Source organism: Mustela nigripes, chromosome 2 (assembly GCF_022355385.1).
Source record: "Mustela nigripes isolate SB6536 chromosome 2, MUSNIG.SB6536, whole genome shotgun sequence".
NCBI classification, from domain to species: domain Eukaryota; kingdom Metazoa; phylum Chordata; class Mammalia; order Carnivora; family Mustelidae; genus Mustela; species Mustela nigripes.
Window position 1 is genome coordinate 216,643,063 of NC_081558.1, and position 13,339 is coordinate 216,656,401.

Consider the following 13,339-nt stretch of genomic DNA (forward strand, 5'->3'; position numbering starts at 1 on the left):
CCTCCCATGCACCGTCCCTAGGGCCATGCAGAGCGCAGGAGCGGGGCTGACCACGGGCTCCCTGAGCTGGCTGGCAGCCCCCGGAGGCCGAGCAGCAGGCGGGGACGGGCAGGGTCCCAGGGTGGTCCCTAGAACCATGCCGTGGTGCGCCACGGACGTGACCTCCTGTGAGGAAGCGCCCCTGGCTGAGACGTGCGAGGGCCAGAACCGGTGACAGCAGTCAAGGTCACACCGCAGCGCACACGCTGCCGTTCTCTCGGTTCGGGGATGGCGCCGCGGCTGCAGCCCGCCCCGTGCAGGGCCGGGCCCGGGGCTCTTCTGCCACTCCAGGCACGCCCAGGTTTCAGGCAGCGCCCTGCTTCCTGGCTGCAGAGGCCCGGCAAGCAGATGCGAGGCCTGGGCGAGAGGTGGGCCGCAGCAGCCGGCCGGACAGCCCTCCTGTGAGTGCGCGGGGCCCCTGCCCCACGCTGGGCTCCCGGGGAGCCTCGGAGGAGAGACGCCGGACTGCCGGTTACCATGGAGGCCTAACGGGCAACAGGCCTGACCATGCCCCAGGGGAACTGTCCTTTAATGGGGGCGGGGGTCTCCCACGCTTGGAACCACGGCGCCGTGCAGAGCCAGGTCAGGATGGGGACCAGCCTCCGCCGACAGCACGAGCAGTAAGTGACACCGAGGCACTGTATCGCTACAAATTTTATTCAGAAACCCATCTTTGTTTGTTTTTGTTGTTTTTTAAAAAAAATCCCCGTTACGAACTGGTCTGGTCAATCAACTACGGCACTGCCCGGCAGACAGACGGTACAAACGGCTCAGAATCGCCCAGATCTCTCGCGGTCTCTCGACCGCCTTCTGTCACGCTCCCGTCCCCCGCCGCCGCCGCCGCCACCACCGCCACCGCCGCGACCACGGTCTCTAGACCGAGAGCGACGCTCCCGAGACCGGGACCTCGATCTATGCCTGCAACCAAGGAAAAGAAACGGGACTGCGGCATCCACAGCGAAGCCCGGGTGGAAACCCACAGCGGTGGACACTTCCGGACGCGTCTCCCACCGAGGGGACACATGAACCAAGGGAAACCGCGCAGCCACGGCCCGCGTTGGGGAAAAAGAGGGGCCCAGCAGGATCGGGGTCAGGTCACCTCCCACGGCCCCCACTTCCGGGACCCTGGCACCAAAGTTTGGGGGCTGAACTGCCACCATGCTCGAGACACACACACGCAAACGTTGTGTGCACACACACTCCCCCACCAGGGCCGGTTCTGGGGCGGGGAGGGCAGGGCTCCCCCCGTGCCAACAACGGGACCACCGCCGGCAGCGCGTGCATACGGAGACTGGCGAGAGCTCCCAGGGCCAGAGCGCGAGCTGCGCAGGCCGAGGGACCCTCCCCGGACACCCCGGCTCAGTCTCTGTGCTGCGCTCCCGGGGGGGGTGCTTCGATCCCAGGCCCAGACACACAGACTGCCCGGTTGTGCCCATGTCCCCCCAAAGCAAACCGACACAAACCAGGAGCCCCCAAAGGAGCGCCCAGTTCTGCCGAGGGACTGAAGCCCACTCCTGTCACGCAGGCACCAAGGGCTCGCGGGACCACATGTGCGTGCGCTGCTCTCTGCAGAGCACGTCCCGCTGTCCCCAGGGGGACGTGCATGCTCGGCTCGGGGACAGGGGCTGCCGGCCACGGCAGGTACTCACTTCTTGCGCCGACGCCCGTACAGCTCCCGCCGCAGCTCTCTGGAAATGGGCTTCAGGTGCATGAAGTTGCAGAAGCCGCCTCGCGTGCACTCCCTGCGGGGAAGCAGAGCCCACATGCCGTGCACCGCTCCCCGCACCCCCCCGAGCCCCCCCCCCCGCGGGCCGCACCCCGTCCGTCACCTACCCCATCTCGTACTGGCGGCAGCACGCCTCTCGGAAGTCGGTCACCGGGGAGAGCTCCGCGTGGATCGGCTGCCCGTTAAACCAGCGGTTGTTCAGGTCGATCACGGCCTTTTCCGCGTCCTCCTCGCGGCGAAACTGCGGAGATGAGGGGAGCTGCCTGCAGCCGCGCTTTCCCAGCTGCCTCCCAGCCCTGGCCCGAACGCGCGCCGCGTGCTCACGGGGGTCAAGTGAGGCGGACGGGCCGCGCAGCAGGTGAAGAGCAGCGCAGCCTCTCCCTGCAATCCCACAGCTGCACTCTGCGGCGGCGCGAGGCCCCGCCAGCTGCCCATGGCCTTGGCCTCCCGCTTCAGTGCGTTAAAAGAGCAGATGCGAGGACGTGCGCAGGCCAGGGGTTTTACAAAATGGGAAAAAGGAACCACACGCATTAACCAGCTTCTCCTGTGTCTACACAGCCCGTCAGGAACGGCTATGGAGACCCGATGGAAGAGCCCCCGGGGACCGCGGTGGCCCGTGCGCCCCTCCCGCGCCCACAGGTGGCCGCCACACCTGGGCTCCGGCCAGCCAACACCTGAGCGCCTTGAAATCAACCAGCAGGGAGCGACCCCAACTTCCAAGTGCACAGCTGAAACCCAAGGGCAAGCGGTCTTCACCCCGCAGTCTGCAAAGGTCAGGAGTCCCCAGTCCCCGGACGCGCCGCACGGTTCTCACCTTGACGTACACGTTCCCGACCAGGTGGTCGCCCAGGTTGTCACACACGTTCATCTCCTCCACCTCGCCGTACTTCTCCTCCATCTCTGTGAAAACCTCCTGCGGGGGGACAGGCCTTTAAGGCTCACGACACACTCAAGATGAAGGAGGAACCGAACGTCACGCCCACTTCTCTCGCAACGAGAAAACGTAAGCCCCCCGGGACAGAGGGCGACCGGGCCGGTCCCTTTCCAACGGTGCGTCTCACCTCGAAAAACTCGTCGTAGTGCTCCTGCATCTCCACGTCGCTCACGGCGCCTGCGAACACAGAAACCTTGCTGGTTAGACGGGAGCCCGGCCCGCCGCCACGCTGCGTTTCTCTCAGCCTGCTACAGTCACACACATTCGATTATCTAGAGAGGAAACACCACGGAGCTGCGTTCTACCAGAACTGACGGTCCCGCGGGACGCCCGGAACCTGCGCGTGCGGGGAGCTTCTTAGACGCCCCTCCTTAGACGCCCCTCCTGACCGTCTCACTGCAGGCCGTTCAATCACAGCAAGTTTTAATCCGCATCAAAGGGCCATGTTTTCAGGAAGTGTAAGGGTCGAGTTTACCCTCGAGAACTTTTTTTAAATAACAATTCTCTTCCTTTTACAATTTAAGATAGAGGCCAAGGAATCACATGGATGTTTTTCCCCCTTTCTTAGGCTAAAATAAAAGTCGCAATCAGGGTAAGTGATTAAGAGCTGATGTTCCTGACTGATTTCTTTTACAGATGAACAGCCACACGATGCTATTATAAAATTCTGAGGCGATTAAAACCCAAATGACCATAAATAAAGACTCAGTAGGATAATGACCACGTTCAGTTACAGTACTTTAAATGCCTCTGCATAAAGGGAAAGTTACAATGCTTTGTTGAAGGAAGCATTAGCTCATACTCCAGAACTATTTCCATCAAGTTTATCTCCGTAATGCACATGCACTAAGTGAAATCCTGTCCGCTGTGTGGACACTTTTCCAAATTTACATTCTGTCTTTGTTGTCATTCTCTCTACCAAGTGTTACCGTTCAAATTCTAGAATTCTCTTGACCTAAATGTGAGAAATCACAAAGCTGGCAGGCCGATAAACCAGTGTGCCACACAGCCAGCTCTGGGAGCCTACGAAGGCTGAGTGGCTTCGAGGCTCAATGTTCAACTGTCCGCTTCCACGACCACACCCCTGGCCTCGCCTGGCGCACCCCACTGAGGGAGTGGAGCTGAGGCGCTCGGATCTAGCTACTGAGCTGCCCTGGAGTGGTTTCCTAGCTCTCTGGAAAAACCTTCTCTTCAAGGACAAGAGCTTTCAACTTTTGGATTCTGAGAATGGCCGAGATTTACTTTCTAATGCATGGGAGGAGGGATTCCTGCACTGTAGTTATTTTGGACTTTCCAGGAGTCCAGCTTCCTTTAGAATGAAAACTCTCGGTTGCACTAGGCAACAACTCCTCCTCCTGACGGCCCGGTCCCATGGACATGCTATCGTGAACAGAACCTCCTTCCCTGTAGCCATCTAGCCCTGAGCAAACAGAACAGCTGGTCGGGAGAAGAAGCAGATTTTAATGTTTACATTTCCTGCTCACACCAGAACAAAATGAGGAGAAAAGGCATTTACACGCTCAAAGTGCTACCTGTGTTGAAAATCAGGCTCTGCTGGTGGTTCGGACACTGCTGTACTCGTGATTACTTCTATTCTCTCGCTGGAGAACGATATTCCTGTAGCTTAGTAACTTCTGGAAAGTTCCATTTGAAAATGCTCCACAGTGGGCCTATTTTATCCTCTATACTCAGCTTATAGATTTTCAGTCAAGTGATTCGGGCAGGACAGAGGTGAGCGATTAAGAACCCGGTTCACTGCAAAGCCACCTGTGGGACTCAGCAGATGCTACAGACCGGCACCTCAAAACCCCGTTTCGCACAGACACATCCTTAAACTGGGTTCGTACTTATAGACGAAAGGGTGTGTCAAAAAGGTGTAAATTCAGGGACTGGATGAACCTGGCCGGTTGAAAATTTTCTCAAAAGGTCTGCCACAGGTTCATCAGCTTAAGCGGATTTTCTTCCTAAACTGAAGAGTCAGAATTTCATTTAATTTGTGGAATCAGGACCCCACAATCGGAGTATTTGGTACGGCTAAACTTTACTCTGTAGCACATGCACAACAAGAGCACCGTGAACCGCAGGGAGAGACACGAGGAAAACTAATCCAACACTGTTTTGTCAATGAAGCATCTGTAGTCCCCAGGTAAACCATCAGGGCAAAGAATGATTAACTGTTGTTACTCAATCATCAACCTCTCATTGGTTTTATCCCAGGGCAGGGCTGTTACCAAAATTATTTAATAAGTTCATATATAAGCATTTCTCTTCAACTACTCATCTTGTTTCTTTATAAAACAAAACAAAACAAAATAAACAAAGCAAAACCAAATATTTTAAAACAAGGGCTACCAAGTAAATCCTGTTACCATCACACTTGGGGACACAAATGATCCGCTACCCGGTCAGGACTGGTCAGGATCAGCGTGGAGACCGACAGTGTCTGGGCAGGAAAACCTTACCAGCCCCTCCCCCACAGACCCGTGCACTCACAGGTGCACCACTGGGCGGTCCCCCCGTCAGGGGCTGGCCCGAGCGGGCAGTGCTGCTGGGACCACTACACTGAGCCGTGTAGATCGCCCTATAAGCTAAGGGGCTACAGGCCAAGGGTGTGTTGGACTCAGGTCTGTGGCTATCCAGGGCCTCTGTGGACAGCACCTCGCATGAATTTTTGCAGCTTCAGAACAAACTGGCGAGCGAGAAGCCGCCTGGTTCGGACCCCGTGATCTTAATAGGAGTCCGGGGACTCGCTTCTGCTTATCCAGACGAGCAGACTGATTCCACGGCTCAAGAGCCATAAAATTTAAAATTTCAATTTTCTGAAATCTCCAGTGATATGAACACAGATCTTGTTCTCGAAGAACTAGCCCTTGGGAAACACAACGTTCGTAACTTAAATTTACTGCTTCCTAAAGCAGGAAGAAGGGAGCCGTGTCTACTAAGTGCCCCACGCAGCCCTGCTTCCAGGGCCCATGTGCCTCCTCCTCTTGCCCACGTGGGGGAAGCGAACCCCCGCGGCTGCAGACGGCCGCCCAAAGGGCTGATTACAGACTGAGCTGGCCCAGGGCTAGCGTGGAGAAAAACTCAGGAGGGTCCGTGCCCCTCGGAGGACCCTCATTTGGGAAACGCTCTCGGAACGATGCTCTCGCACTTAAAGCGGGAGCGCCAGAATGGACTTTTAAGAACGAGTCTAATGAGAAATAATAAAACCTCAAACATAATTTCCAAAGCACTTGTTTCTTAACCGGAAACTTAAATGCTGTTGCTCTTTAGAGGGGAAGAACGTAACTGCACACTTAATTCCAGGCACAGTCTCCCCTAGGGGGACAGTGCAGGACAAGAGCGGCAGCTCTGAGCTGTGGGACAGGGAGGGCATCCCTTCCGGTCCCTTCTCATGGCTTAAGTAAGTGGGCAGGAGCTGCGATCTCAGAGGCTTCCGAGGGGTCAGTGGACAAAAGCTCTCGGCATGTCTAGCGGAAGGCTGTCTTTGACACTACAGCGGCAGACCAGGCGGAGCGGACACTGAGCTCTGACGCGCAAGCCCAGGGAACCAGGGAAGGAACTTGGATGAACTTACAGCGCAAACCGTCAGCAGACTGGGAAGAGTTTTGAGGGTTACGGTAAATGTTCAAGAGGGCAATGGTCTGAAATACAAAACGCAACAACTTTATATTACGGAAAATTAAATTTAAACACTTCACCGGTTTCCTGTGGCGATCACTTCAGTCAAGACTCAGTGCTGAAAAAAGAGCAAGTTATTTTCTCTCGAAGCAGAGATGTTCTCTCTTAGCGGGTGGCTGTCTTGGAGCGCCCTAACCCTGCACCGTCACGGAGATGCCATGATATGCGGATATTGTATTTCTGTCCATGGGACGCAAGGACTCCCCGCTGCGGACTTCCCCGGGTAAGGGTACAAGCACCTTGGCAGACTACTGCCAAGACGGTTCTCCGTGTTACAGAAAACGTCAGGAGCCGAGGAAGTGCCCGCACCAGCTGATGACAAGAACCACGGGAGCAGAGAAATACAATAATTACATATCATGAGATCTCCACGTCCTAGAGAAAAAATTGTAATGGTGAAATAAAACCCACACTTATTGGGCAACTTACCTTAGTGATTCCTAAATATTCCTAAGAGTTGTGGCTTTACAGAAAGAACCTCATATTAAGGTCAAGCGTTCAGGCACTGGAAAGACCAGTGATGCTGGCGGCTGTCAAGTGTCGCAGGGACAGACCCCTTCCCTCTCGTTAACAAACGTCAACCCAGGGAAGAGGCCTCCCAGCGCCCGTGCCGACGGCAGCCTCCTGGACGTGGCCGAGTACCAGGTTCTTGCTGTAGGTACCAAGGCCTTCATCACCTTGTCCTGTTTGCAACAGCTCTACGTCAGCAGCTCAGAAGCCAACATTATTTGTCTCAATTAAGAGTGGGCTCTTTAACACCATTGTTTTAAAAAAATTTCTCCAACTGTGGGACTTACAGTGTGAGCCGTCAGCCGTCTGTGCACTGTTTTGGGGATTACGATAGATGTTTTGAATCAAGATGGTCTGCGGGGAAAAAAAAATAAAAAGGGGAATTCTACCGGCTGCTGTGCATGTATCAGACAATTGCAAAGAGACAACCTGTTTGCATATGGCTCAGCGCTCGCTCGCTTCCCACGAGGCAGGCGCTCGTCCCCTGAGAGCGCACCCAAACCACCACATGATGAAAACTGAGTGTGGGCAGCGACTTAGGGCAAGTCAGCCAGCAACCAAGAGGAAACTGTAGCCATTATTCTCGGTAGTCCCACGTTATTCAAGTGTTTTAGTGCAAAATAAATAATAACACACTGACATTTTCTTATACTTCAAGCTATGATGTCGAAAACTTCACGTGATAATCATATTCCCCACACAAAATTGTATTTTTTAAAACCAAATGCGTCAGTCAACTGTATGCAGTCCATCAAGCTGTCTGGTCTCCCAGGAAACAGGCGCACCAAATGGGTGTCCTGACTGTCACGGACACCTAGACACACTCCTGTTTGCTTGGTGGGACCTCTGTTTACATAATACAACAGCTTAAACATCTGTTCTTTTCCGATCCTTCTTTTAAGGGAAAAAAATCCTTTTAGCCCTTGTGCTTTAAACTGGATCAGGCAGACTTGAAACCTTACATTGTACCGTTCTTCTTAAAACCAAGTCTGAAAAAACAAACCACGTTTAAGTTAGTAGGCTAATACAGTACATGAATCTTAACGTCCACATCACTGCAAGAAGCTTAAAAAGAAACCCACACTGAGTTTTACAGGCTGAATGAATGAACTGCGTGATTTAGAAAAATAAAGGTTCAGTCTCAACACAGCTCCAAAGCAGTTCAGTGGTTTTACAGAAGCAGCCTTTCCGTTTCTAGCTACATGTAAAGGAAGATGTTGGGTGGGCACTCCCCAAAGGTCTGCTGTGGGGAAACCCCCGGGGGAGGAACATCTAACAGCCAGACCTCACACACACACGCACACGCAGACCCTTCTCGCCGGGCATGGCCTCCTCCCCTAGCCATCAAGTACTGCCCCAGGACAACTTCTCTCTGCCTCCGGTATTTCCCAAAGCTGATCTGACTCAGTTTTCAATAGGAACCGCCAGCGTGTATGTGATCGCGCTGGGAGGGAACTGCACGGAGCCCAATTACTCAACAAGAAATTCATTTAGGTCTCACTCAGATCATCTGGCAGTGGCTGTTTAGGAAAAGGATCGTCACTCAGAGTGGGCCACGACGTTCCGTTACAATCAGGGGAGGTCAGGATTGCCTGCAACCAGCGGACCAGCCGAGCCAGTCGGAGCGAGATGCTCAGGCAAACACGTTACAGCCGACCCCACCCAACACTAACGGACTCGCTCTCTTTCTGACCCGTTGTACTAAAATTCACTTCCCGCCAACATCCTGAGGTCATCAGATTCAGAGAGAACACAAGCCGTGTCTCTAGAGAGCTTGAAGAAAACTTTCCTGCCAGGATCATTTCCCTCTCGGCCCAACACCTGCCACATCTGTAAGCAACCCCCCAAAGTAAAAAAACTCAGTGGACACTCAAGACATTTGGTTACTGCCCAACCTAGGACCCCTGGCTTAGCTGGGGAGATTTAGTCCAAAAAATCAAAGGACTTAAAAGAAACAGAGTAAACAAAGTTTAAAGCAAGATCTCCGATATTCTGAAATTCAAAGAGACATATTTGTAAGTTATGAGAGATTCTTGTTATATCAATCGTGCCATTATCAGCAGACTAATGCAGGAAAGGAAGCCATCTCCCCCCTTTCTAAAGGTTTCTAAAAACCCATTACATTGTGCGGTTTTCTATGGGCGTAAATTAGAATATACAAATGTCTCTTTCTTAGAGCAATTGGCTGATTTTCCTAAATCCTTATAGGAAAAACCCAGTATCTATTCTGACAGAGGTTTACAACACATCAGCAGGACAACGTGAGCTCAAAGGCGAGTCTGGCAGCTCCCAGGGGTGCTACACACAATTGTGATGGAGCGGCTCAGAGGAAGCTCACTCAGACCCTGCCGTAGTCTTGGAAGGAGCTCAGAAGTCCTCGGTCTGGAAACACTGCAGTCTTCAAACTCCAAATGCTCAGATCAACGTGGGCAGACACTTCCTGTCCCTGTCCCTGCTACAGGTGCTTTCTCCCTCTAACTCAGCAGTGATCACTTGTAGGGAGCAAACCCTTGCCTGTTCTTCAATTACCAAACAAAACCTACCCCGTGTCACACTTTCTGACTCACCTGAACTCACAGCGGCCCTGAGCTCAGGCTAACAGGGAACCCCCTCAAATGATCAAACAGAGTGGCTGCAACTAACTGAAGGTAAATGCTATCTTCTGACGTTCGGTTTCATTTTTAAGGTTTCTCTGACACAATGACCTCGCTATCCCCTTGCCTGGGGGTCTGAATGCGGGGGTGTCCCAGGACACCGGAGGACTGACACTGCCTGGGGCTCTGTGGAGAATGGCCCCAGCATCTCCCGCAGCCAGCTCTGTCTCCGCCGCCGGCCTGGAGACAGCAAAGCGCAGACAGCCTGCAGGGCCTCTACCAGCGCCTGGAACACAAGCTGGCTCCTCGCTGCTGCGGCCACCCCACTGGACCCACGTCTGTGAGAGGGACAGGAGGGGCAGAGGGGGCGCTGGGCGGCAGGGACCAGTCACAGCCAACACGCAAACATTAATCACTCCTCTGTAAAAGAGGAGGGACCTGTCTCGCAGACCTCCCCCAGGGGTGGTTCAGCTGCCTCGTTCTCATTGAAACAGAAGAACAAACTCATGAACATGAATGGAGAATAAAACAGAGAGAAAAACGCCCGACGGGATACACGGACATTATTAACTGCCTCTGTAAAGTACGTGAGGTTTTGATAATTTACATGAGAACAGAAAAAAGAAAGGAAAACAAACAAACCTGGCTAAAGGTCGGTTTATTGTGCAAGCGAGAGCATCTGTCTCCATGACGACATGCTCCGATTTTGAAATAAAATGAACAGTTGACTCTGTAAGGGAAAAGAAGAGCTGATTATTCGGCTGGGCAGACATCAGACACGTGTAAACACGCCAACACCACGGCACATGCTACCCAACTCTTCTCCCTTGGCGCCACGAACACCCAGGCGCAGGGCATTCTGGGGCAGCAGTTCCGGAAACATCACTTGAACGGGCCTCTTGACAAGCACGCTACTTCCAACAAAGAGTTTCTAACTCCCAGCCCAGGACCCCTCATCCATATCGACTCTCAGCTACTCATTCTGCTCTATAGTGTTTTTTTCTTAAATGAAATATCCTGTTTAAAATGCAATTTAATTGAAAAACATATCCGCTCTCTAGTGTTCTACGATGAAATTCTCTCTCGAGGGCACCAAGCCGGCACAGTGAGGGTTAAGATTCTGACTCCCCCCACTAGCTATCTGGCCTTGGGCAAGGCACCCACCTCTCCGGGTCCCAGGAGCCATCTGTGAAACGAGGAAAATGCCAAGCTGGCTTTGTTCCAAGAATCAGAGACGGCGTGTGCGCCTCATAAAACGACTCGCTAAATGCAATCATTATCTAACAGAGTCCATGCTCTCTCGTTCGTGACGCCAGACCAACAGGAAATTTCCAAACACAGGTCTGAAGCAAGCCAGTCTCCTGGTTTCAATACACTGAAGACAGGCTATTGGGGAACTCCTCCGTCGGTTCTTACGTCAGGCCACCTTCTGTCCCTGTCGCAAAGCCCTCTCCTACTGCTGTTCAAACACTGGGATGATCCAGACGAAATCAAACCTAACGATCCAGCCATCGCGACAGCAGCGTCCGCTGGCTCAGACCTGTGATGAACTATGAAATCTTACTGGATGGGCCCCAGATTGGACTCGCAGAGGTGGGACGGTTACCCCGTAGATTCAATTTTTTAGCAAGTGACCTATGTCCAGACAGTCGGTCCAAAGTTAGAATCAAAGGGCTTGAACAAAATGTGATGGTTCACAAGTACCAATTAGCCACTGACTTATTACTAGGTAGCAGTAAACACGGGAAAGTCAGGATTATCAGGGAAGGAATACGATTACTGTACGGATTTGCAAACTCATCATACAAGTCTCTCCTTACGGAACTTAAGTACAATATACAACTTACATCTTTAGAAAGTCCCCTGAAAACGAAGAGCTTATTTTAAGAATCCCTCAGAATGGGCGACAGCCCCGCCTGAACAATACCCAACTACTCTCTATTATTAAAACAATCTTTGTTCCTGTACTTGCAGAGATGGCTTTCATTTCATCATGCTCAATCAGAGCTTCGGGTATTAGTCAAAACTTTCCTAGTAATAAACTTTTAGTGACCCACTTATTAAACTATTGAAATTAAAGAAGAGACAGAAAATAAGTCTGATCCACCATCACGGAGAAGATTACGTTAGAGAACGAACTTTTGCTTGGATTTAGAGAATGTCCATAACTCCAAATGTAAGACTTGCTAAATCCTGTTAATGGGTACACACCTACATTTTACTTCTAGCTTGGGGAAAAAAGAAAGAAGTTGGCCGGACTCATCATCTTCATTTTTTGGGAGTTGATACTGGCTCCTGCAATTTAAAACCCCTCAAGCCGCCCTGAAATGAGACTATGGAGTAATTTAGATTAAATAATCTTGTTTCCAAATTAAAGCCATGCCTCTCATGATAGAGCTCTACCAGGCTGAAATGTGGTTTCTTACAGCAGGAATATAAAAAAGGCTACTGGAATAAACCTCCAAACTTCAAGTGTTGGCAGCACAGTGAAGGCACCTCCAGGAGCAGCTTTTTACAAGAATAAGGGAAAAACTTCATGGAATAGAAGTCAGGGCACTATTACCAGCTCAAGGATGAAATCAACACTGCATCTTTGTAGCTGGGAGCAGGCTCTTTTCCCAGAAGAGGAGCCCATTCATTTAGGATGAGGTTTACAGGTAAGTTCCCAGGTGCCTCCAGCGACCACCTTCCCTAGCACCTAACAAGCTTCGATCTGTTTTACTTTAATCATCCTTTCCGCGACCAGCCTCCCTCCCTTCTAGCTCCTTGAGAACACCGTCCGATTTTGTTCCTCTTCAAGTCAGCAGAGACAGACTTACGGTTGACAACAATGTTTCTGAAGTGACTAGGACGGACGATTGTATCCTGTGGTTTTGCTACTAAAAAACAAAAAACCCTCTTCCCAACAACACAAAAGGTTACAAGATAGCCTGCATCCTGGAAAACAGAAACAATGTAACGTGTCTGACGGGTGCACAGTCCCGGAGCCGCGCGCCCACTCCTGATCGCAGGGTTGGCGAGTTCGAGCCCCACGCTGGATGCCCAGGCTACTTAAAAAAAATCTTTAAAGAATAATAATTAAAACCCCCACCGTGTTGGAAAAAGGGGTACTGAAACCTTATCTGGGCAAACCCAGGGACTTAACAGCAACGTAAGCCCTGAAGAGCCCGAAGAACCCGACGCGGTACCTACGGACCCAAAATCAGTTACACCAGAGCTCAGTTTTTCGGTTTTCCAGGCAGGACTTACGCTCCGAAGCAAGACCTCCCCTGCGGGCTGAACTCCCGTCCCGGAACCGAAACGTCCCAAAGCGACAGTCAAATCGGAACCGCACTGTCTGCTCGTCGTGGAGCAGCCGGGCGGGAGGGCGCGCGGCCGCAGCGGCGAGCGGGGAGGCCCGGGCGCTCCGCCGCGCCGGATCGCGTCCCCGAGCCCGCGAGCCCGCGCTCCGCCCGCCTCGAGCCGGCACCAAGTTCGGCGCGCTCGTCCGCGTCCGCGTCCTCGGGCCCGGCGCGCGCGGGGCTTCCACCGCCGGAGGCTGGCCCAGCGGCCCCGCGCCCCGAGCGACCGGACCACGACCACGGCGGGCCCGAGGCCGCGCGCCCGACCGACGCCCGCGGCGGCAGCAGGCGGGGGCCGCGCTGACAACTTCGGCCCCAACTCGAGACGGTTCGGAGCCGGGGGCGGGGGCTCGGGTCGCCGGCACCGCGGGCGGGCCGCGGAGCAGCCTCCGGCCGGAGAGCGGAAGCCCGCCCAGGGCCCACGAGGCGGCGGCGCGCGGCTCCCGAGGCCGGAAGGGCCGCCGCGCCCCTCCCCCCCGCCCGCCGCCCCGCCGGGCCTCCCGCTGCAGACCGT

General features: G+C 53.3%; 1 protein-coding gene across 1 annotated transcript; it reads right to left on the minus strand.

The window, feature by feature from the left end:
* Nucleotides 1-680: 680 nt before the first annotated feature.
* On the minus strand, nt 681-12,812 carry U2AF1 (U2 small nuclear RNA auxiliary factor 1). The gene is made up of 7 exons (XM_059392442.1): nt 12,734-12,812; nt 10,127-10,214; nt 2,827-2,876; nt 2,580-2,678; nt 1,873-2,006; nt 1,689-1,781; nt 681-957 (listed from the first exon to the last, which is right to left on the minus strand). Exons 3-7 carry the CDS (start codon nt 2,854-2,856, stop codon nt 810-812), a joined length of 504 nt encoding a protein of 167 aa, XP_059248425.1. The 5' UTR covers nt 2,857-2,876; nt 10,127-10,214; nt 12,734-12,812; the 3' UTR covers nt 681-809.
* Between the last annotated feature and the right edge of the window lie 527 nt (nt 12,813-13,339).